Here is a 25,515-nt window from a genome sequence, read left to right as displayed (position 1 = left end):
ACACCAACCCCCCCCCCCAAAACAGACTGATGACAACCTGAAACAAACCATCAGTTTTTATATGAAGATTTTATCCAACATGATGTTCACAACAGATGAAGATTTTACTGCAGCGAGACAAACAGGAAGGAGCTGCTAAAAACAGCAGGAAGTCAGGATCCTCCACAATAAGAGTCCAAAATCCCCCCCCCACTTCAAAAAAAAAGAAAAAGGGAAAGAACTGAAAAAAAAGACAAAAGTACCCACAAACAACCGCACTCATCTTCATCATCATTATATCATCATCATCATCATGTTCCCTGTATTAAAATCAGTCTTTTGGTTCCCAGAGTTTGTGGTTTTCTCCTCACAGTGCATTGTGGGAATTCAGCCACATGGTGACCTTAGACCCGCCAGTTTGGCGGTCAGTTCTTATCTCCATGGAAACATGATCAGTCTCATAATGTCAAAGTCCGTTCACCACATGGATTAAAAGTCTGCTGTGTCTCAGAGCCCCGCCCCTCCCGCGGCGTTCAGTGCGTGTCATTGGGAGGGGGCGGGGCCTCTTGCAGCAGTCAGAGCTGCTGGTTGGCCGACGGTCTCTGGGGCAGCTGGCGTGTGATTGGTCGGAAGATTAGAGTCCATCAGTCGCTGTCGGAGCCAACGGCTGACGAGCCTTTCCTCTTTCTCTTCGGAGCTTTGGGCTTCGAGTCCTCCTCCTCCTGAAACACAGAGACAGACACAACGTTCTATTCCAGGTTTCCATGACTGCAACAATTAGCAATTGGCACTAAAAAGACTGTAACGTTGAAAGATATCTACTTGATTTGACTCATTTGGACACTGAAGCTTCATATTAGCTTCAGATAAATTAAATACATTTTTGCACAGAAGGAGGACTGTGGATTTTGTCCTCCATCACTTCCATTGTAAGTGCATTATGAAGGGATCTTCTAATGGTCAGTATGAACAGGAGGAATGATTCAGTGTTCATTTGGGCTCCTGATTTTTGGTTTAAGATGGACTTTAAAAACTGTGAACTCGCCCTTTAAATGCTGCCAGTTGACTGCAGTGTGTTTAATACAACTAAACCTGCAGCCAATCAGCTGGTAGAAGTTAAACATGTTTAGTTCTGGTGTTTGTGTTCTGTGACATATTCTGTTGGTCTGAGTTATTTTATATTTGTGCCGATGTCTTTGCAAAGTAAGAATATAAGTCTTTGAAGGAGAAATTACACAAATATTGCCAGCAGTCTGGGAGTTCAGTTCTCAGTTTTAGTAAGTAAGTAAAGATTTGAGCATAAAACACTTTTCTAAACAGTTAAAACAAGTTTGCAACACAGAAAGAAGATTGCTCTCAGTGGTTCCTCGTCACAGGTTCAGTTTGTGTGGTGACGTAGTTCTGCTGGTTCCATCGGACCTCTGTGTGTTGCAGAAGACTGAAGTGCTGCAGCTGACAGGATGTGTATGTGATGCCTAGACTTGAACCTGTGGCAGCGGCGGCGGTACGTACCGAGGCGCTGCTCGAGCCGCTCTCCTCCTCGTTGTTGGTGGGTGGAGCCGCTCCTTTGCGAGAGCGAGGCGAGGTGGCCGGAGCCTTACGGCGAGACTTCAGAGGCTTCGACTGCGAGTCTTCGTACTCCTCCGCCAGGGCGAACAGGTCGCTAAACCTGCAGGAGGAGGAAGTGATGTCATCAGCACCTGGTGTGATGTCATCCATCAGTGTTTGTGTGTGTGTGTGTGTGTGTGTGTGTGTGTACCTCATCTTGTGTGCTTCGTCACAGCTGGCCTGAACGTGCTGCAGAGCCTGAAGGATCGGAGTCTGACTGAAGACTGAAAGGCAAACACAATTAATTAATCAATATAACACATCAATACATCACCAATAATAAATCAATAACTGTGTGTGTACTGACAGCTGTTCTTGGTGTTGCTCAGGCTCAGTCTCAGGTTGTCCATGTGCTCCAAGATCTGTTCCAGAGTCAGCTGAGCCAGTTTACTGCTGGAACTACGAAGACTGAAGACAGAGATATAAAATGTGTTTAATCAGTATTCCAGGAAACTGTCTTTATCTCAGGGTCTGTGTGGACGTGTTGTCCCTCTACAGACCGCCTCCTCCTCTGTCTCTTGCAGGGCTGGGTGTCTGTCCCTATTTCACTTTCATTCAATTCAATTCAAAAAGGGGGAAACATATGCTTACACTGCTAAAGCAAGTGTGAAATAAAAACAAAAATGTACATATTATAAGTAAAAATCTACTAGAATAAAGAAATATGTAAACAGAATGTGTCACATTGAACATTGTAGTCAAATATATAAATAGTAATAGAGAAAATTAAGATTACAAACAGAAGAAATGTGATTTTGCTGTTAAAAAATATATATACACAGATAAGTAAAGATAACTTAAAATAGAAAATTGTAGATGTATTTTTTTAAAGAAATCTACCGTATTTTCTCTAATAGTGGCCGGGGCCTTTATTTACCTCAACTGCAGAGAGTACCAGGTCTTTATTGGAAGCAGGCTTATATTAGAGAGAGGCCTTTATTCCTCATTCCCTCTGTTTGATAAGTATATTTGCTCATATTTTAGTACGAAGCCTCCCTGTTTTCTGATCTGCTTCCGTTTGCGCTGTTAAATTTTTTTTTACTGCATTATGCTATTAATAAAAAAGCCTTTATTCCCCGACTTTTATTGTGAAACATTACAGAAACATTCCAATATAACTTGTGTGAAGTATGAAGTCAAGTACGGGAGGGGAAATATGGCCAGTGTCAGTTAAAAACTTAACAAATCTGAGGTAACGTTACGCTGGATATAAACATTAATAGCCAGTTAACAGCACAGTCAAATATCAATCAGCTGTCTCTCTAGCTCCATGCTAACTTTCTTCCTCCCACTTCCAGCCAGCCGTGCTCTCCTCTTGTCAGCTAACAGCAGCTCACGCTTTTGTCTTTTCCAGCATCTGATTCTTTTCGGGTCAGTGTCAAAATGTCTTGCAGCTTTCGCTCCTTAATTTTCCTCTGCATACTGCAAAACTCAGACTGGCATACTGCCAAACTTCTGTCTGGTGGGTGCCATGTTCGCTCTCTACAGTGTTGTAGCATTGGTGTTATGGAAAATCTAGTCACTGACACTTGCACAGGTCCTATATGGTACTTCAATTATAGCTACCGCCATCTTGTGGCACTTGTACATTACTACAAACCACGGTCACATTGTAACAGGCACCAAGAGGAGTGGGGCGGATATTTCTTTTTATTTGATAACGTTAAAAGTAAAGTTGGGCTTTGCTGTCGGTTTCCCAACTCATTTTAAAAAAAGACGAGAGGAAAAGAGGGAGAGGGAGCTAGAGAGTGAATGAAGAGCTGGAGCTGGTAAGAAATCAGTGAATCAGATCAATAAAAAAAAATATCCAATTGTTTCACAGCAGTTACTTTCTAGAGCACAAATAAACACACCCACACCCCCCCGCACACCACCGTACAACCATGCAGCGGAGCCCAGCAACACCTGATTTGGTCTGAACACGGCCTCAATCCATCCTTGTTTTTTCCCTCCCCTGCCTGTATTTGGGGCCAGCCTTTATTAGTTCGTGTTGACCACACCCCCGGCCATTATTGGAGACCCGGCTTTTAATTAGAGAAAATACAGTATTTAAAGATATCTGTTCTGTATGTATGTACAGTATGTCTATGTACAGAGATCAGCACAGTGGCATGTCCTCACCTCTGTCTCTTGCGGGGCTGGTTGTTGTTCTTGATCAGCTGGGCTTTGATGTGTTCTCCCAGCGTGTCGTCGTATTTGGATGCCCAGTGTCTCAGGATGCTGGTGGTGAACTGGTCCTCTGGGTGACAGGGACGACTCAAGACCATCTTCACCATCTCCTCGCTGGGCCTGAAACACAGACACACAGACAGGGACGTAAGCAGGGAGACATAAACCTGTAACATGAAGTTAAATCTATCATGTATTTTCCTGATGGCGAGTGTCGTACTTCTCTCTGCGTAGCTGCAGCAGCAGACAGGATAAGGCCTCTGGATGCTCTGCAAACACAAACACAATGAAGCTGATTCATCACACCCAACAAAAATCACTCCCCGTTTCCTACACAGTGAACTATTTTCAGTCCAAAACGCAAAGATATGCAGTTTATAATGAAATACAACAGAGAAAATATGGATGTTATTATTGATAAATGACTGAAACAATTGATATTCACCTTTATATTTGAGGTGTTGCAGGATGGGGATGATGGTTTCCAGCGGGATACTGTGAGCCAGAAACAGCTGCCAGGTGCTGTACTGCTCAAAGGTCTCCCAGTCCAGAGACTGAACTGTCAACACATGAACAAGAAAGAGAGAGTCACCTGCTGTCCAAACACAATACAAACCACAACTTTCAGGTTCTGTTCCAGAAGCAGGAAAACCTCATTAAAAATCTCATTAATGTGTAATAATCCAGCTTCAGAACAGTATGTTGTTCATATGTTTAGATAAGGACGGGAGTTTTCAGAAAAATCAAATAATATTGTTGTTTATTCAGTATTTATGCTTGAACGAACATCATTTCCCATAAGTCCTAGAGGTTTGCAGGCTAAACAGAGGACATGAGTCAGTGAGCGAGGTGGAGGTGTGGCGGCGAGTTCAGACATGTCTGAAAGTGAAACAACGACTGCAGGAAACAGCACAGGAGAGTTTTATGGATACGGACAAAACCAAGTTACAGTGACATAAATACCTACGCTGCCTTGTGGTTCTTTTAATGGGAGTTGTAGTTTCTTCTGTTGTTTAACTTTGTTAAAATAAAGTTTTAAATGTCTGACAGCAGCTGCTGTAGTGGAGCCAAGTTTTAAAGCCTCTGGAAATGTGGCTTTAAATCATAAAAATGCATATATGATATCAAAGTTGAGTGTCTCATTAAGCATCCACGAAAATCTGAATGAAAATAAACATTCATAACTATTAGAAAACTGAGCTCAAAACAGCTCATTTGGCTGCTCAAATCAGTTCTCAGGACTGTGTGGGCGTGTTCAGATCACATTTGATTGACAGCTCACTTTCAGCTCAAGTACCGTTTTATTTTCTATTAATTCACTAAAACGTTTTGCTCATATGGAATAAAATACCAAATCTATCACATGGACCCTACTTGGTTAGAAAATTTGACTAATCGACTAACTAGCAAAACAGGTTAGACCACCTGAAACTGTTTTTATTTAACTATACCTCCCGGAGTATGATGCTAATCGTTTTAGCATTCTCCGTTCACGTACATGAAAAGGTTAGCATAGCTTTAGCGTTTTGCTATTAACTACCAAATCTATCAAATGGACCCTACCTGGTTGAAAGCTTGAATAATCCACTAACTAACAAACTAGGTTAGACCACCTGAAACTGTGTTTTTATTTAACTATACCTCCTGGAGTATGGCGCTAATCGTTTTAGCATCTTCAATTCACTTACATGAAACAGTTAGAATTAGCTTTTCTATTCAAACCTTTTGAGCTTATTATCAACTACTCCAGTGGTCTACTAGTTATCTTGACTAATTGGCTAACTAGCAGACTAGAGTAGACCACACATATCTGTTTTTAATGAACTATACCTTCCAGACTACGAAGCTAAGTGTTTTAGCATTTTTCATTCACTTACATGAAACGGTTAGCATTAGTATTGCTATGCTACACTTTTGAGCTACTTATCCACTCTGTGATTAATACAGATTTGGATGGTGTACCCAAGTCTGCTAGTTAGCTTAACACAGTAACTTTCAAACCATGTTAGGCTAATTTGACTTCTCATTCTAGCTAAAAGCAAAGAAAAGTGCACTGCATTGTTTTCTCATGAGGAAGATGAGAGTAAGTGTTGTGAAGTCAGCTTGGCCAGATAGCCACGTCAATCATATTTCTCTTAAATATGATTGGGCAGGTATTTATTACGTAATAAATTCCCTAGTTTAGCCCTGCCTAACTGTAACCCAGTAACAAGGGAAGGGAGAGAGACATACACTATGTCAAAGGCTATGTTCTCACACTTTTTAGGTGTTTACTATATGCACATTAGATCCCAAATTACATGATTAATAGCAATCATGGATTTGCCTTTCCAGGGGCTTTAAGGAATATGGAAAATAAACTCCAAGAACACGCTTCATTTTTTTTTTGAAAGACTGAGAAAAACAGGAAGTGATGTCATGACTTCAGCTCTCTACTCGTATGAGTGTGTGTTCTCACTGAGGATGTTGAGGACGGAGTCTTTCCTGAACATCACCAGGGTCCCCATCATCACATGACACATCAGCTCCTGTAACTGCACACACACACACACACACACACAGGTGACATGTTTAGAAACACGCATGTAGAGGGAGTCAGACGTGTTTTAACAGCAGTAAGTGTTGCAGTTTCTCTGCAGTCAGTTTACCTGTGTGGAGTCGATGACGGCTACGATCATGTTGAGCAGCTCACCACTCCGTAACGTCTCATCTGGAAACTGAACCAAAACAACGACATTCATGAAACGTCAGGTGTGTGTGAATGTTTGAATGTGTGAATATGTGTGTGTGTTTTTACCTCAGAGTAGATGGAGGGTGTGAGGTAGCAGAGCAGTCTGACGTCATCCTCCTGACACGCCTTCATGTCCATCATCAGACAGGTGTGCAGGTCACCGAGTGCTGTCGCCTGAGCAAACGACTCGTACAGCATCATCTTCCCATTGGCCGCTTTACTGCGCGCGCACACACACACACACGCATTTCATTTTATATTCAGCTTTTAGTGGTTTTCTGTTCTGATGTTGGATATTTTACATGGTCAAAGTTCCAAAACTTTAAGTGAACATATGTAGAAATACTGCCTGCAAGTCAAAAGTCAGGGCTTCAACCTGCTCTGAATACTTTGTGAGGTTTTTTCTACCATAAACGTCCGTCTGTTCTGTTGCCACGGTGATTCATGTCATCAAACAACATTTGCTTTTAATGACTTTCTGGAGATTCAGTTAATATTTGAGCCTCGTTTGAATGAAACTCATCTTCTCGGAGTGGACGTTCTGAACAGGTAGAAACAGGTTCTACTGGAGAACAGTCCGGACTCACCTGGCTTTGAGGTAGTACAGCAGGTGATAACCGATCTTGGGTTGTTTCTGGTAAAGTTCAGCCAACATGTCGAGCAGCACAGAGAAGCCGCTGTTATCCTCCTGCATGGTGACCAGGTTCCTGAACACCAGACAGACGGGTTTACACACCGACTCCTCCAGGGACCTGAGAGACAGACAGGTGATCAGAGAGAGAGAGACAGACAGGTGATCAGAGAGAGAGAGACAAACAGGTAATAAGAGAGAGAGAGAGAGAGACAGGTGATCAGAGAGAGAGAGAGAGAGACAGGTAACCAGAGAGAGAGAGAGAGAGACAGGTAACCAGAGAGAGAGAGAGAGACAGGTAACCAGAGAGAGAGAGAGAGACAGGTAACCAGAGAGAGAGACAGGTAACCCAGAGAGAGAGACAGGTGATCAGAGAGAGAGAGAGAGACAGGTGATCAGAGAGAGAGAGAGAGAGACAGGTAACCAGAGAGAGAGAGAGAGAGACAGGTAACCAGAGAGAGAGAGAGAGACAGGTAACCAGAGAGAGAGAGAGAGACAGGTAACCAGAGAGAGAGACAGGTAACCAGAGAGAGAGACAGGTGATCAGAGAGACAGTCTTACTCCTCAGTGATCTCCTCTGGCAGGACGTCTCCTCTGAAATGATCTTTGAACAGTTCAGACAGACACGAAGCCAAAGCCGACATCTGCTCCGAGTCAAAGTCCTCCTGCAAGAACAACACGGGACGACTCAGTAGAGTAAACCAGGGTTCAGTAGAACTCAGTAGAATAAAGTTAAACATAGTAGAGTAAACCAGGGTTCAGTAGAACTCAGTAGAATAAAGTAGAGGTGAAACTATTAGAAAACCAGAACATGTATCAGAGAAAACTCACCTCCAGGATCAGATCCACAATCTCCTGCATGACTTCACACTGAGTCTCTGTGTCACTGAGGAGAAGATAACTGATTATCATCATCATCATTACTATTATGAGCAATTGTAGTATTAGTAACAGTATTAGTAACAGTATTAGTATTAGTAACAGTATTAGTATTAGTAACAGTATTAGTAACAGTATTAGTATTAGTAACAGTATTAGTATTAGTAACAGTATTAGTAGCAGTATTAGTATTAGTAACAGTATTAGTAGTACAGATAACACTGATGATTTGAATGTTTATGATAAAGTGGATCTATAATTAACATTTGAAGTGAAATTAAATGTATGAGGATTATTATGCAATCTGGCTTTAATTCACCATCTGCGTCGCCAGTTTCTCGTCTCTAAAATGTTGGTGCGTGTGGGTCAGAGGTTCAGTAAAGGTGCACACATCCCGTCAACTTTGTTTTTATAGATCACAACTTGGACTCACGTGGACTTCTGCAGCTGCAGGACCTTCTCCTTCATGGTGTCGTCTAATTGGTCCACCCAGGGTGTGATGTCAGCAGGCTCCTCGATCACAGCCTCTTTGATTGGATGGAACCTGAACTCCCTCTTTTTTCCTGCACAGTGATTGGTCGATAGACGGTCAGACAGCGGAATGATGTCATGGACACAGTTTAAGACTCAAAGATGGCGCCTATTCAATCCAATGAGAATTGCTTGCCTGGCACATGAGCCAAAAAAGTTTCTAGCGTCTGGGTTTACTTCCGGGTAAGCGGCTCACTGCACATGCTCAGATGTGTTTCCCCTGCTGGCCCCGCCTGCGAGTTGCCGCTCAGCCCGTAGACTTTACACTGGGATGACGTCATAGATTTTAAAAATCGCTTTTTTTAGGATCTGAGAAAGTTTTACAAATCTAAAATCTTCATGGATCAAAAGTTCATAATAGAAAGAGTCATAATTGACCTTATTTACAGTTTTACACACGTCTCTTTTATAATGGTGGTCTACTACTGCAATATGGCGACGGGCCGATATCCGTATCCAGCTCTAATTATACATCCACAGTTTAACTAGAGCTGCAGAAGTTCACCTGTGTCTTTAAACTATTATTATTATATTCTGGTTTAAACTGGTTTATAACAGTTAAAATGATTTAAACTGGTTTCTTGCCGTCACCTTTGTTGTTGACCTCCTCCTCATCATCGCTGAAGGCAGCCTCTGTGTGGTCGTAACAACCCTCCTCCTTGTCCAACACATGGTTGTCCATCTCCAAGGAAACGGCCTCCTCCATTTTGACTGCAGGACACACACACACACACACACACACACACACACACACACACACATTATGCCTAATTATTCAGATTAAACTTTTAGAATTTACTTTAATTTGTCGTCTCAGCGTTAACTCAGTTAAAACGGGAGTAGACAGTTATCTGGAAAAGACAAAAAAGCTTCTGTCCTTGTTCTCTCCCACCAGACGAGACCAGACATACGCACACGCTTCATATGTGCACGCAACACACACACAGAACTTCCTCTCAAGGCACAACAACCTTTAAACAGTAAACTGGACGCCTCTCACCAGTTTGACATAACTAGAATAATGAGTGTCCTTGCTGGAATTCCAGTGATGTCACGTTTCCCTTCTGGGAGTCGAGTTCACCTCCACTGAAAGTCTCTCGCTGCGGCGTCATTGATCAGATTATCAATGTTCAGTTTCACCAAAACTACAGCAACAGTCTGATGTTTGCACGTTGCTTTTCATTCTGCTTTCTGTTGATATTCTCATCTTTTTTCTCTCTGTCCTTCTGCAATTCAAGCACTCACGTCACTTCCTATCCGTCAGCATCCCGCCGCTTGCCTCAAAACTTTCTGTGTCATGCACAAAGAGCGCTCGCACGCTGGTGAACAGGCAGGTAAACAGTTAGTCCGTCCAATCATTTCATTCAGGCCGACAGAAATGATTGGACGGATTTATTACAGGCCTGCGCCAGACACAGATACCGGATTTTTTTCTTTTTATTATCAGAGGGTATTTCAACAAATATAATAAAATGCTTCTAAATCACATGACCTACTCAGCCTTAAAGCTATAATATGTAATTATTCCACATTAAAATGTCTAAAAACAACTAGACCTATGTTATACATGTTGTTGAGTTGTGTACTTACATTATCCCAAATGTTCCCAACAATTTTCAAACTCAGAAAAATCTGTAATTTAATCAAAGTAATGGACTGTTTTTTTTGTTGTTTTTTTTTTTAGGTAAAACAGCTTTAATAAGTATTTTAATTAAAGCTGAGTTATCCTATCCCGATTAAGCTGGTTATTTAACAACGAAGACAACAACTCCCATGATCCTTTGCTACTTCACACCATCATTGCACTCCGTCTTTTGTTATTGTTTTGATTGAGACCTCTAGCGGCTGAAATTACATGTTGTACGTTTATCACAGAGTTAATGTTCAAGTTGAAGTGTGTGTTTGTGTGTGTACCTTCAGTAGGGGGGGAGGGCGAGCTGCAGAATTCGGGGAATCTCTCTCTGAGCATCGATCGAAGCTCTCGGTCCAACTTTGGGTTATCAAACAGCGGAGCGAGGTGACTGAAACACACAGACAGAGATCATTAATCAATCAATCAATAATCAATATGTTGGAGACTGATAATGTGTGTGTTTGTTTCTTACGCCAGCACTCTCTTCTCCATGATGAAGGTGAGCGAGTTGAAGACGCCCTGACGAACCTGAGACTCCAACGGAGGAAAGAAGTGAGGGATGATCTGAGGAGGAAAGAACGAACAGAGGAACCAAATGGAAAATAGATGTTTTATTATCATTTCATTCTCAATTCAGTTTGTGTTTTTCCCACATGATCAAGCTCAGCCAATCAGAGAAGTGTGTGTGTGTTACCCTGCACATGAAGTCCAGCAGGGTGGCGGTGATGGCAGGATGAGGCTTCATGGAGTGATGCATCACCAGGATGGCCGGTTCTGAGACAGACGAGAAGAAAACAGCACACAGTGAGGACTTGACTCCATGTTGGTACTTCAGTCCAACACTCAAGACGTTTATGTTAAAGACTGAAGGAGGAGGAGGAGAGGGATCCAAACCAACAATGAACTGATCTACTAACAAGTATTGTGTGTGTATTAAAGCCTGATATATCTTATTCCTCCGTTGTTGTCCAGAAACTATTAAAAACACGTCAGTCTGTGGGTGTTCCTTCATTATGAAGAGTTTGGTGACGTTAGTTTGCTTAGAAACAGCTCCAAAGACTAATAACAACAATTACATTTTCAGTCTCTGGAGAGTAGTTCTGTGTACGAGGAACTATTCTATCTACAGAGCCTCACTAGCTTGTTGTGCTTGTGTTGTTTGTTCATGTTAGTTTGTTTAGAAGCGGCTCCAAAGACTAATAACAGTGATCAGATAGAAACCCGCCACTGCCCATGCGCAGAAATGCAGTTCAACTTAATATGCTTCGCTAGCTTGTTGTGCTACATATCACAACCTCATGAGAAATGTATAATGTAGTACAAAGTCAACAGGTTAGATTTATTTATTAGATCAGATTTATTCGCCAGTGAACACTAGTGAAGCTATGCTATGCTCAGTGGCGTCTGCCGTACCAGGAACCTCTGTACTGATGGTTACAGTCTATTGCTGGTTTTACTCTTTGGAGCCGTTTCTAAGGTCTCCATCTCAGAGGAATCAGATATATCAGCTTTGATACACACACAGTACTTGTTAGTAGATCGGTTCATTGTTGGTTTGGATCCAAACATGAAGAATAATATAGAAAATCCCCAGAATGATCCTTTAAGTCTCTCCTGGCGGAAGATTTTCAACACTGAGTAATAACAACAACAAAAAACTTCTTCAGTCTTGTATCGACGTGACGTTGCACTAACAACAACAGTCACCTCCGGGTCAACAGCTGGCAGTCGATTTGAAATGCGTAGATATGTGAAATCGGCATATTTGCTTATTTTTGTTTGTCATTTTCAGCTGTAATTGTAAACTTTAAAATATATATAATTAAATACAGCAGTCCGACCTATCTGATGTTTTTGCTGTGCTTATTTTATGTACTGTGTTGCTGTGCTGGTGTCTTTGATAAACCACATCTCACCGCCAGTTGGACTAACTGGTGGCCGCCTTTGTCATAGTGGGAAGCTGCCTGACCACTGCTTCACTCATTTACTTTTAATTACTTTTACTACTTACTGCTTATACTTATTTACATACACTTCTTTGTCAGTTTAAGCAAGTAAAGCAGTAAACATTTATTTTTGCTCTGCGCCATTAAACTGTATGTAAACAAATGTTGTGACTGGTTCTATAAAGTCCAGTTCTGTCCAGTTGTTGCTCTTTTCTTTCCAGTTTATTAGATACAGACGGATCAAATGCAGTCGGCAGTAAATCCTCCTTTCATCAAGATTCTTAATCAAATTTGAAAAGATTTGATATTCTCTGAAGAGATCAACAAATAAATTCACTTATACTTGGCAACCACTCCTATGAGTTGTAGAAAATATGGAAGCCAGGAAGACTGACTGAACGTACGTTGTAGCTCCTTGTTCATTTATCAACACAGAATACGTTTATTTTTCTTTTGCTGTTATTATTCTTTGTATATAGTAAGTTATATTCATTGTTTTCTGTGTGTAATCTTTGTTTATTAAAGAAAACACTGATAAAAAAAAGATTGTTGATGAAGGGAGGATGTCCAGTTTCTATTTCATGTGTTTACAGGAAGTGTTGATTTAATTTATGTTAACTTTGGAGGCTGTGGTTTAACTAAGTTATACTGGGAACTGTTGTTGCCATTTGCAAAATTAGAAACACCTCAAAATTCAAAATCAAATAAATGATTGAAAGTGTACTGACTGTGTGTGTGTGTGTGTGTGTGTACATACTTGTATATCTATCTTAATGAGGACCTGGAGATTCAGACCTACTAGTGAGGACATTTTGGTCGGTCGTCACTTTGGGACAAACTTTCAAATATCTGTTGGTTCAGACTTTAAGGTTCAGGTCCAGGTTAGGGGCTGGGGATGCATTATGTCAATGAGGGTCCTCACATGTATAGAAAGACAAACGTGCGTGTCTCACCTATGTTCATGATGCTGTCCTTCTCGGGGTTGAAGAACAGCCAATCATAGAAGAGAGCCAGCTTGGCGTTGGAGGCAGCAACGTTTGACTGGAGACACAAATAGAGCATTTGATTGGTTGTTGATGTTATAGTTGATGTCCTGTAGACTTCCTGTCTGAGACCCCGCCCCTTACCGTGCAGGTGGTGAGCAGCCAGCCAATGATGGCCCAGCGCGGCAGGATGTCAGAGCTCAGCACCTCATTGGACGGATGGACCACGCCGCAGATGTAGCGAATCAGGTCGCAGCGCAGGGACTGACTCTCTGCTGTGGACAGGTACTGTCTCTGGAACCAGTCCTGGTAACGCTTTTGCTGCCCGAAACGTACCTGAGCACAGGTGAGGAACACAGAGTGAGTTCATCATCGGAGACATCAGACCTGAACTCATTCAGACAAAGATAACTGCCGCCGTACCCTGGAGGTCATGAACAGCAGCTTGGTCTCCATGTCAGGTGTGAGGCGGCACGCCAGGAACTTCCTGGAGGTCCGAGCCGTCAGCAGCTGGAGAACACCTGAGACATGATCACATGATCAACATTTAACTTCCTGTCAGACTGACGGCATGCATCCAAAAACAAACAAAAAAACAAATACTGATTGTTTTTATTTATCCAACAAGCTGCGATACTGCAGCACAGAAACACTCAACAAACTGTTGTTCATCAAGTAGCATAGTTTACCAATGAGCTGAGGATTGTGGGTAGTGTAGTTTACCAGTGAACTGCGGACTGAGAACTTGTGGGTTGTGCAGCAGGTCTTTCCACACCAGCTCCATCTCTGGGATTCGAGCCACGTTCTGCAGCAGACGGACCAGATCTCTGCCGATGATCAGACACTCCATAAACTACAGAGGCAGAGAGACGTCGTCAGTGTAACCAGCCAGGTTCGGAAACAGTTTATTTCCTGGTCAATATTATATTTCATAAGATGAATAAAGGCTTCCCTCCTCTCCTCCTCACCTTCTCTCTAAGCATGCTGATGCAGAAGTCGACCTCTTTCTGGCGCAGAGTCAGCAGGTTCGGCGTTCCATGGTCGACGATCAGGCGGAGGTAGGTGTAGACCGACATTGCGATCAGCATCCCGCTCTTCAACACCCACTCCCTACAGACAGGAAAGATTCAGCTGCTTCATAGAAAAAGCCCTGACTGCTTGGTTTTCATTTCATCTCATTTTCCTTGATTTTTGTGCTCCTCCTCTGGGTAAGTCAGCTACGTAGTTAAATGGTTTCTCAGACCGAGAGTCTGCACAGGGCATTTTATTTTGAAAATTGACCAGATGCTTTATGTTGTTTCTGTGTCTGACTTCCTGCCTGGCTCGATCTGCTCCGTGTAGCTTCCATCAAAAATAGACTAGGCGCACATTTTTTAGCGGAGTGGAGGGAAGAGACGCTTCTGAAACAATCTTTGGCGCGTCTGGTGGGATCAAAAGAATCATCTATAGTGGCTGTGATCAGCTCTGGCGGCCACATCGCAACTGGAATGCGACGCAGCCGTGTCCGGTGGAATCAAACAGTAAAGCTGCTTCACAGTAAAAACCCTCTGACTGTCCCGGTAGCTGAATGGTTACTGCACATGACACATAATCACAACGTCCCCGGTTCGATTCCCACCAGGGACCTTTGTTACATGTCATAACCTTCTCTCTCCCCTTGTTTCCTGTCTGTCTCTGCACTAATAATTGCCAAATATAGGTGGAAAAAACAAACAAAAAACCCCCGGTTGCTTCATAGTAAGGCTGCATTCACACCGAATCAGGCGGTGCGGCGTTCAGCCGCAGGGTTGAGCGAAGGTGTGTGGGGGTGGGGTTGTGGGCATGTTTATTTGTGCTCTACAATGTAACCCCTGTGAAACAATCAGAAAATAACGTTTTATTGATCTGATTCACCGGCTTTCGCGCTACCAGCGCTCCCTCTCTTCATTCACTCTCTAGCTCGCTCGACCACTGCTTCTCTCTCTCTCTCTTTCTCTCGTCTTTTTAAAATGAGTCAGGAAGCCGACAGCAAAGTCTAACTTTACTAACATTATCAAGCGAAGAGAAAGGTCCTCCCCTCGTCCTAGTAACGTCTTTGTCCTCCCTCACGGCAGAGTTTACAACTCTTGTCAGTCTGATCTCCCGCTGTGATTGGCCACTGCAGCCTTCAGTCGCAGTGACGTCGGGTTGCGTTTCTCCAAAAGTTGACTCTGGCTCAACTTTACGGCTGCAGTCCAGTGCGGCGCCGCAGCAGCCAAAACGGCCGCAGCTGAGCCGCATTACCCCCATTGAAATGAATGGGACGACTGGCATTTTCGCCGCACCGCCTGATTTGGTGTGAATGCAGCCTAAAAGCCCGTCAGCTGCTGTTTGACCAAATTAGATTTTTTAAAACTGTGTTTGAAGTGAGACGTACTTTTGGTCCAGCAGGATGTCCAGGACGCTCTCAGCCAACCACAGGTTCTTAGTGGAGATATCTCCTCCTGCATACAGACACAAAGACAAACCTGTGATTACTGCTGATATTCTACATAATCAATCTGATCAGTGTATGTGTGAGTGTCTGACCTGCGATCTGTTTCAGCAGCGTCATGACGACGCCGTCAGCTCCCATCACTCCGCTCTTCACCAGCTCTCTGACCAGCCACACGAGCTGCACGCACACACACAGACACACACACAAACAATGATTAATACCACTGGTCCCTCTGTGACATCATTACAAGATACATGTGTGTATGAGCCAGTTTACCTGTGTTCTGGGGACGTCCTGCAGTTTGAGGAACTTCTCCATCAGGATCTGGTTGATCTTCACCAGGATCACGTTCATCCCGTCTCTGTTGAGCAGCGTCAGGTCTCTGTAACACTGTCACACACACACACACACACACAGTGATGTCACGGTGATGTCACAGTGATGTCAGACATTAACAGTGATGCAGTGTCATCTCACCCTCTGGGCCTGGGCCGACTCTGTGAGGACCAGAGTGAACAGACCCAGACACACCTCCTCATGCTGCTGCTGACCTTTACACACCTGCAGGACACGTAAACAGGAAGTTAGACACAAAATAAAACATGAAACTTTGTTGTAATGAAGAAAACTGGTGGTTGCCATGGTTACAGGAGGGCTTATTTAAGCAGTAGCAGCACATTGACATGAGTGCGAAACATCTTGCAGATGGAACGAGATAATATCAGTCCCTCCAGGAAATTGTGATTTTTACCGCTGAATATTAGAGCTGCAGACACATAGACTCTGATTATCTGATCAGCGCTCCCTTTTTTTCTAAATTTAAAATCTAAGAACCTCATTATCTCACTAAAGAGAAAACATCTGCATCATTCTTAAAATATTGATTTTAGGGGAGACTGATTACAGCCCTAGCAGCCCTGTAACAGTAACTCCAGCTAGAAGATAAAACCTGTAAACAACATCATTACTGTTACATTAATCTCAGATATCTTATTATAAACATGAGCTCAAGATTCTCCGTCCTCACAGTGGAGCTCTCATTAATTACTTGTACTGAACAGTACAGAACTGAAATATTAATTATTAATGAATAGTGTTTAAGATTACTTTTAGGTTTTTTGTTTGGTATTTGTTGGGACATACGTACATATGAATCTGTAGACCTCAGACCTGCCTCACTGAAAACCTCACAGGGTCCATCCCAACATGAAATCCCTTCAAATGTGCTTTCAATGGATGTGATGGAGGCCAAAATCCACAGTGTGTCCACACAGTCATTTCAAAGTCTGTGTGAAGCTTCTATTCAGCTTCATCAGTCTGAGTTAGTCATATCAAGTGGATATCTGACACATTTACAGTCTTTTTAGCATCAAATTCCCTCTTTGTGTTTCCTCGGACAGTGTTTCCCTGTTGAGCTGCAGGTGGAAGTATAGTAACAAAAAGAGGGACTTTGGCACTAAAAAGACTGTAACGTTGAAAGATATCTACTTGATTTGACTCATTTGGACGCTGAAGCTTCATATTAGCTTCAGATAAACTTTTAAATACATTTTTGCTGTGGATTTTGTCCTCCATCACTTCCATTGTAAGTGCATTATGAAGGGATCTTCTAATGGTCAGTATGAACAGGAGGAATGATTACTTTGTTGTTTTAAGACAGACTTGACAAATAGTGAACTCGTCTTTTAACAGCTCACTCTGAACACTCAGCAGCCTCTATGAAGGGATGCATTTATCAAACAAGTGAGTGAATTTAGGTCATTAGAGTCAGAATGTCAGTTTTAGTAACTTAAATTAACTGCACGGCTCTGGCAGTAACAATAGGATCTGTCACAGTAGTTGTAGTACTACTTGTAGTAAACAGAGTATTTCTTACGTTGGCAGTGAGCGCATCATTGGCTTCTCTCTCTGACAGCCCATTGGTCAACGCCTGGACGATCCCAACACAACGCTCCAATCTCTGCACAGAATACAAAACACAGGTCCATTAGAGACACACACACACACTCTCACAGCTGATAAGCCAGCACACACACACACACACATTAGAAATTCACACACACACACACACACACACATCAGGTACACACACATTGGAAACAGACAAACGCACATGAGACACTTCAACACACTTCTTGACAAGTGACACACAAACACTGCGCATGCGCTTCTGTCACTTTTCTGTCTCATCCATATGTTTACGTAGGATTAGCATGCTAGGCTAACAACCCGTCAGGTGTGTGACTTTCTATCCGCGCCGTGACGTCTTCCCGAGCACACAAACACCGTAAACACACCTGTCACCTGTACAGCACGGTGCTGTTAAACGGAAACACCGCTGCAACACAGCACTGTGCGGCTATGCTATGCTAACGACGCTAGCCACATGCTAGCCATGCTAACTAGCTGCTAGCCGCCGTGCAAGCTGATAAAAATGGATCCGTAGCGTCTCTTTGTATCCGCGGGTTGTTTTCAAAACACAAGCTGCTCTCAGACTGCTGGAGCCTGTGAGCAGCCTGGCCATGTTTATCCAGGTTATCGGTGTGATCTGCGCCGTTAGCCCGGGTCAGCCTACCTCCTCCAGCTCGTCTTTGGCGTCCAGCTGGGTGGACAGCAGCAGCCGGCCCTGCGGCTTCGCTTTGGCCGGCGCAGGCTCCATCTGCTCCCGCCGCACCTCGCCGCGCCTCGCCGGGCCCCGCGGAGCTCAGAGGCGCTGAGACTCCGGCTTCAGTGGGGTTATAGATGTTTCTGCCGGTGTACCAGAGAGTTTGGTGCTTCTGTCAGTATCGGAGCCTCCGTGTGAGACGCTTTAGACGGTAAATGTGTGTTTTTAAAACTTATTTTGGGGCTTCGCTCACTCTCAGTCCCGCTCCGTGTCACTGTCCGACCGCAGCAGCATAACGGACATCCGCGGAGTCCGTGGGCGGACACTACCGGGCCTGCGGGCCAATCATCCTCCTGAGAAGTCTGAGTGATCTAAGTACGAACCAATGGCAGGAGAGAAAATCCGATCAAGCTGTAGCCAATCACCGGCCTGCTGTACTGAAGCCCACCTGCATAGAAACTCATTAATTTATAATAACGAGTTTATAAATAAGACACATCAAAATATCACCGACATTATTATTTTACCGTCTGTGACTTTTTTCGTTCCTTTACTGTCTGAACATATGGAGGACGAAGAATGACTTATAGTATAAATAAATAAATAAATAAATGAAGAAATGTAGAAATACAGAAAATATATATATATATATATAGAGAGAGAGAGAGAGAGAGAGAGAGAGAGAGAGAGAAGAAATTAATATTTATTTATTTACACAAATCAAAAAACAATAAATAGTGAATTATCTCACTGCTCTGCACTGATTTATTCTTTATTACATATTTATATTCTTCTTTATTCTTATTTTATTTTTGATATGTTCACTGTTTAAAGTCTAAACCAACAAACTTACTTTTTGTAATTGTGACATTTTTTATAATTGTTCTAGTACAATAAAATATTTATAATATAAAAGTGCTTTTGTTACGAACTGCAGAAATCATAAAAACAAAAAAGCACATTTTTATATAGTGAATAAATAAATAAACCGTATGAGGAAAGCTGCAAAACAAGCGTTGAGCTATTTTATCAGCAAGTTCACAGACTTATTTTTTAAAATTTTACAAATAAAGTTTTGTTGATTGTTGCATTTTTATTTAACCAGGTGAGTCCCAGTGAAGTTTCTTTGAGATGGCAGCATTAAAAGTTTCAGACAAAACAAAACAAAATCCTCAGTGAGGGAGACGTCTGACCAATCACTTTCCTTAAACGTGTGTTTACGTGTGTTTTCAGCGTCAGTATGAACCAATAGCAGGAGAGAAAATCTGTCTGTACTGAAGATCATGGAAACCATTAACTAATAACTCCTTTATAATTAAAAAAATATATAAAATTTTTATCAATATCACACATTTTTAGTGTCTGTGACAGTTTTTACCTCATCTGCTTTCTGAAACAAAAGTTTTTTGTTTTATCTATATAATGAAATTTTCTACTTTGCAGTTCTTATTTTCAAGTATTTTTTAATGTCAGATGGAATTCAGACTTATAGATGTTCAGAGAAATCATGTAAAAACCAACAACGACCTAAAAGTGTCCAACAGTTGTTTAGAATAAGAGCAAGTGAGCATGAAGTGAGAGCACTGTGGACGTTTCAGAAATAAAGAGTCATTGTGTTTCTGTTAGACATGAATTTATGGAACTGAAAACGAGTCGTCTCCAGGGAGAGACTAAATGCTCTTGCTGGGCTTGCATACCAAGTATGACCCGCCCCTACTCTGCCTCTGATTGGCTCTGACCCTGATATTTTTAACCCTAACCCTAACCAATCAGCCCTCGGGTGTCTTCGTCAGACTGCAAGGACGCAGGTCCAGCAAGAGCATTTAGTCTCTCCTGTTTAATTTAATGAAGGAAAATAAAAATGTCTGCAGTTTACAGGTTGAACAATAACAACACACAGATAATAAAACACACTCAGTTTATTTCTGTATTTACACACTAACTAAACTTTTGGTTTTCAGATGTTTTAGTTTACAGTAAAACATTCGTCTGTCTGTTTTTTTAGTTTGAGTTCTGCAAAGTCAACATGATAAATGATGTCAGAGGTAAACGTTCAATCAGAGAGGAGGAGGTGTTTAAGACCTGTCAGTCAGTCAATCAGTCTGTTTGGTGTTAGTGTGACCTTTGACCTCAAACATCCTTCTATCTGTCTGATATCTTTCTGTCTTTGTTTCTTTCTGTCACAAACAAATAAACATGTTTTCTGAACTTTCCTTTAACTCTTCCTCTCTCCATCTCATCACTGATAAATCTCTCTCTCGGTCACTTGTTGCTGTTGCTCTCTCCCAGCAGCCAGTACGTCCTCATGCGACCTTTGCCCTTCACTTCAATCTCTCCTCTGAGCTGCAGCTGGAAGCAGCTGAACTCCTCCACGACCAGCCGAGTCGCCTCCGACAAGTGAATCTTCAGAGCTGCAGAGAGACGAAATCAACAAACTGAGAAACATCACTTCAACATTTGCTGCACAGCAGTGCTGGAAAGTAACTAAGTACATTTACTCAAGTACTGAACTTTGGTACAGTGTTGAGGTACTTGTACTTTACTTGAGTATTTCCATGTGATGCTACTTTATATTTTCACTCCACTACATTTCAGAGGGAAATATTGTACTTTCTACTCCACTACATTTATTTGACAGCTTTAGTTACTTTTCAGATGAAGATTTGACACAACGGATAATATAACAAGCTTTTAAAATACAACACATTGTTAAAGATGAAACCAGTGGTTTCCAACAATAAACGATATTTAGCCATATTAGCTGTCAGAAAACAACTATTTGCTATGTAGCGATATCACAGAGTAATGGCGACCTGAGCAGTGAATGAAGTCACACTCTCTCTGTGTGTTCTTATCCGAGCTTCTCTGTTCTTTGTTTTGGTAGCTGTGCTGGCTGCGCATGCGTGTTAGTCCCTCCGTGTCCGTTTCCAAGATGGCGGCTGCGTCACAAACTTTCTCGAATTACAGCTAAACAGTTCACTAAAAAATGCTTCTGAAAACATTTGAGGCAGAAACAGGCAACACAGTAACATTGTATTGATCCATATTCGATCAGCTCTGTCTAGTTTGACAGTTTGATCTGAGTTTCATGAGTTGTCAGCTTTCTTCTTTTTTCCCCCGGAAATAATCGACACACATTTGTTTTGGTCTGAGAGGTTGGTGCTATAGTGCGACATCTAGTGGCTGAATATCATGTATTGCAACTTAAAAGAGTAACTTAACACTGACATTTTTAACTTCCCACCTGGCTGCAGTGAGGTACAGGTGTACTCTTAGTACAAGTCTTTGACTTCTGTGGTGTTTTATGTCTGAATTGTAGATGATGAAGACAAATGTCCTCACAGGGACATTAAAGTGTATTCTATTCTGTTTTGTTTTGATCTGGATATACAGTACGGTGCAAAGGTTTTAGGCACTTTAGAAGTTTAGATTCTTCTCCATATTGCAACACCATCAGGGAGGCGTCTGATCATCTGCAGCAGGACAACGAGCCCAAACATCCAGCCAGAGTCATAAAGAACTATCTTCAGCAACAAGAAGAACAGGGAGTCCTGCAACAGATGGTCTCTGATCTCAACATCATGGAGTCAGTCTGGGATTAACATGAAGAGACAGAAGAAGAACTGTGGCAACTTCTCCAAGAAGCAGGAACAACCGACCTGCCAAGTGCCTGAAACACTGTGTGTGCAGGTGAACCGAGGAGAACTGCTGCTGTTTTAAGGCAAAGCTGCTCACAGCAGATATTGATTTACTTTAGGATTTTGCTGCTTACTGAATTTTGTATCAAGTTAACTGATCAATAAAAACTATTCATGGCATCCTCACTTTACTTTTAGTGGCTAAAACTTTTGCACAGTGTGTGTTTGTTACCTTCTCCGTTGGACTCCATGCGTGACGCCGTGTTGACTGTGTCTCCAAACAGACAGTACCTGGGCATCTTCAGCCCAACCACACCTGTACACACTGGACCTACACACACACACACACACACACACACACACACACACACACACACACACACACACACACACACACACACAGACAAATTAGGTTTAAAGAGTTAACACAACAGATTTATCATTTCAATCCTGTAACATCATCAGACTCATGATATCTGTTTTTTTTTAAAGATGAAAATTGATGCAGTAGAACCAGGGATATTGGCTTTTTTATCCTGTCAAAACCTGGCGTCTACATTATCCACATTGCACCTGGAGGTTGGGGTGTGTTTTGCTAGTAATGGCTAATGTAGCCTGTAGCTGCTAGCCTCGAGCAGAGATGAGGAGCTACAGAGGTCTGGTAAACTCACTTCTTTCTAATGCCACACCCTCAGATTTTTTTACTTTTCAAACTTGTAGTCTTTAGCCCCGACCAACGTCATCAGTGACATCATCAGCTCCCTCTGGAGACATAAAAGGCTTTATACCACACACACACACTGACCGCTGTGTATGCCGATACGCAGTTTGAGCTGCTGGTTTGGTCGATGTCGGATCTTGAAGTTCTTGACGGCATCCAGCAGGGCAAGCGACATGCGTGCGACCTCCCGACCATGCAGCTTCCCATTTCTCACCGGCAGACCCGACACCACCATGTAGGCGTCGCCGATCGTCTCCACCTGAGGTGCAAATAAAAAAAAAAAAATATATATATATATATATATATGTGTGTGTGTGTGTATGTATGTATATGTGTGTGTATATATGTGTGTGTTTATATATATATATATATATATATATATATATATATATACAGTGAAACCCTTTGAGGTAAATGTGTGATTTTTTGCTAAATAAACAGATAACTAGACAGAACTGAGTTGACTCCTGATGTTTCAGATGGTTATCAGTATCTGGTACAGAGACAAGTTCAGGACATGATTAGCCTAGCTTAGCATAAAGACAGCAGGGGAATCGTCTGTATTTTTACCTTGTAAACATCAAAGTTGTCGATGATGGCATCAAAACAGGTGTAGAGGTCGTTCAACAAGTTCACAACCTGCATGTAACAAATAAATAAATGAACTCTGAATGTTTACATGAAAATGAATGAAATCTGCCATTTTAATATGTAGTAACAAGTCAAACCACTAGATGGAGCCAGAGAGGTTAATAAAGGTAAACAAGAGGATGTGACGCTTTAAAGAACTGCATGTGCTCTACTGAGTTCTACTAATCTGTAACTGAGTTCTACTGATCTGTAACTGAGTTTTACCGACCTGTAACTGAGTTCTACTGATCTGTAACTGAGTTCTACTGACCTGTAACTGAGTTCTACTGATCTGTAACTGAGTTCTACTGACCTGTAACTGAGTTCTACTGATCTGTAACTGAGTTCTACTGACCTGTAACTGAGTTCTACTAATCTGTAACTGAGTTCTACTGATCTGTAACTGAGTTTTACCGACCTGTAACTGAGTTCTACTAATCTGTAACTGAGTTCTACTGATCTGTAACTGAGTTTTACCGACCTGTAACTGAGTTCTACTAATCTGTAACTGAGTTCTACTGATCTGTAACTGAGTTCTACTGACCTGTAACTGAGTTCTACTGATCTGTAACTGAGTTCTACTGACCTGTAACTGAGTTCTACTGATCTGTAACTGAGTTCTACTGACCTGTAACTGGGTTCTACTGAGTTCTACAGACCTGTAGCTAAGTTCTACTGGGTTCTACTGAGTTCTGCTGACCTGTAACTGGGTTCCACTGAGTTCTACAGACCTGTAGCTGAGTTCTACTGGGTTTTACTGAGTTCTGCTGACCTGTTACTGGGTTCTACTGAGTTCTGCTGACCTGTAACTGGGTTCCACTGAGTTCTACAGACCTGTAGCTGAGTTCTACTGGGTTCTACTGAGTTCTGCTGACCTGTAACTGGGTTCTACTGACCTGCAGCGGCGTGCTCTCAGCAGACAGGGCAGTGAAGCCGATGATGTCGCTGAAGTAGATCGTCACAGAGTCGAAAGCTTCGGCCTGAACCGTCTCACCTCGTTTCAGCTGCTCGGCCACCGAACTGCAACACAGACAGTGACAGTACTGCAAATAATACTCATATGCAGTATTTACTGTGGTAGTACTGCATTATAGTTACTGTGGAAGCCTCTCATAGTACTGCAGTATAATTACTGTGGTAGTATCTGGTACAGCAGGGCTTCAGCTTTGCGTTTCTCTTCGTGGTATGCCTGTGTTCGCTCCTCCACCAGCTCCTCCAGGTTGTTGGCGTACTGCTCCATACGAGACAGCAGGTTGTCCAGGATGTTGGAGCCGTAACCCCTGGCAACAGATGGACAGACAGGTGAAGAAGAGGGAGTGTGTGTTTTAGTTTTGCAGTAAAGAAAAGTAAATTGTTACTATGTAGTCCAGTATTTTGTTTTCTTATTTTGTGTGAGGAAGCTAAAGTTCTGATGTGAAAGATAATTCAGTTACTAAAGTTAAAAGAACACATCATTGTTCTCTGTAGGAATCACCTGTCTGTCTCTCTACCTGTGTTGTTTCCTCAGCAGTATCTCATCCTGTCTGTCTCTCTCTACCTGTGTCGTTTCCTCAGCAGTATCTCCACTTGTCTGTCTCTCTCTACCTGTGTTGTTTCCTCAGCAGTATCTCATCCTGTCTGTCTCTCTCTACCTGTGTTGTTTCCTCAGCAGTATTTTCACGGTGCTGAAGTCGGGTCGGTCGCTCGGCTCTTCGCTCCAGCAGCGCTGGACCAGGACTCCGAGTTCCTCACTGTGACTGTGGGAGCAGAGGGAGGGACGGAGGGGGGGGACACCACCCTGACACACTGCCTGAACAATCTCTGAAGGGGGAAGACAGATAGAAACAGCCTCTTCATTATTATTCATGGAAAGGTGTCTGTGTAAGGATGCATTACTGCTTTAAGAAACACAAAAGCACCACAATGGCCACAAAGAGACAAGAACAACCACAAGGAGACTCTAAATGACTACAAAGTTACATTTACATTTATTTATATCAGTGCATGCCAAATTATTTTTAAAATGTTTTTCAGTGGTTTTATATTTGAAACTGCAGTTGTCATGAAACTACAACATGACATGATAATTTATACTTTCCATGTAATAATAATTACACAGAAATTTCTGGTGTTAAATCAGTGACGTCTTTGAGGTTTTAGTTCTGGTTTCACTTTCAGAGTCATTCTGAGATGTTTGGTCTCTGACCTGTCATCCAGACCACACTGTGATGATGATGATGATGATGACGACCCCGTCCTGATGACTGTACAGGGTTATTACTGTGTCATCAATTCTCTGAGTGATGCTCCTGCAGTTTGATCTGATCTTGTCTCATGTTACTCTGAAAACATCAAAGTGCTGATTCCAATACGAGATCCAGCTGACTGAAGCTGCTG

At 42.3% G+C, this 25,515-nt stretch overlaps 2 protein-coding genes across 2 annotated transcripts in view; both read right to left on the bottom strand.

Moving 5' to 3' along the window:
- Positions 1 to 38: 38 nt before the first annotated feature.
- On the bottom strand, positions 39 to 18,468 carry ints3 (integrator complex subunit 3). Its single transcript, XM_067612884.1, has 29 exons — positions 18,121 to 18,468; positions 17,422 to 17,505; positions 16,023 to 16,106; positions 15,822 to 15,935; positions 15,638 to 15,722; positions 15,486 to 15,552; positions 14,059 to 14,200; positions 13,814 to 13,943; positions 13,514 to 13,611; positions 13,235 to 13,426; positions 13,061 to 13,148; positions 10,856 to 10,935; positions 10,634 to 10,725; positions 10,443 to 10,549; positions 9,120 to 9,239; positions 8,431 to 8,560; positions 7,950 to 8,004; positions 7,680 to 7,783; positions 7,075 to 7,239; positions 6,554 to 6,707; positions 6,405 to 6,473; positions 6,215 to 6,290; positions 4,202 to 4,315; positions 3,977 to 4,025; positions 3,709 to 3,876; positions 1,895 to 1,995; positions 1,739 to 1,811; positions 1,492 to 1,648; positions 39 to 701 (listed from the first exon to the last, which is right to left on the bottom strand). The coding sequence occupies exons 1-29, from the start codon at positions 18,202 to 18,204 to the stop codon at positions 624 to 626; spliced, it is 3,060 nt and encodes a 1,019-aa protein (XP_067468985.1). The 5' UTR covers positions 18,205 to 18,468; the 3' UTR covers positions 39 to 623.
- Positions 18,469 to 20,051: 1,583 nt separating this feature from the next.
- Positions 20,052 to 25,515, bottom strand: part of npr1a (natriuretic peptide receptor 1a) — a 41,806-nt gene continuing 36,342 nt past the window's right edge. The window contains exons 16-22 of the mRNA XM_067612882.1: positions 24,771 to 24,939; positions 24,273 to 24,419; positions 24,036 to 24,159; positions 23,080 to 23,148; positions 22,594 to 22,768; positions 22,021 to 22,119; positions 20,052 to 20,561 (exon numbers count right to left, since the gene is read on the bottom strand). Coding sequence (XP_067468983.1) covers positions 20,413 to 20,561; positions 22,021 to 22,119; positions 22,594 to 22,768; positions 23,080 to 23,148; positions 24,036 to 24,159; positions 24,273 to 24,419; positions 24,771 to 24,939 — 932 coding nt within the window. The 3' untranslated portion in view covers positions 20,052 to 20,412. The remainder of the gene's footprint in view (positions 20,562 to 22,020; positions 22,120 to 22,593; positions 22,769 to 23,079; positions 23,149 to 24,035; positions 24,160 to 24,272; positions 24,420 to 24,770; positions 24,940 to 25,515) is intronic.

The sequence above is a fragment of the Thunnus thynnus genome, chromosome 15, assembly GCF_963924715.1.
Source record: "Thunnus thynnus chromosome 15, fThuThy2.1, whole genome shotgun sequence".
Lineage (NCBI taxonomy): Eukaryota > Metazoa > Chordata > Actinopteri > Scombriformes > Scombridae > Thunnus > Thunnus thynnus.
The sequence above is the reverse complement of the archived record's forward strand: the minus strand, read 5'-3'. Positions and strand labels throughout refer to the sequence as shown.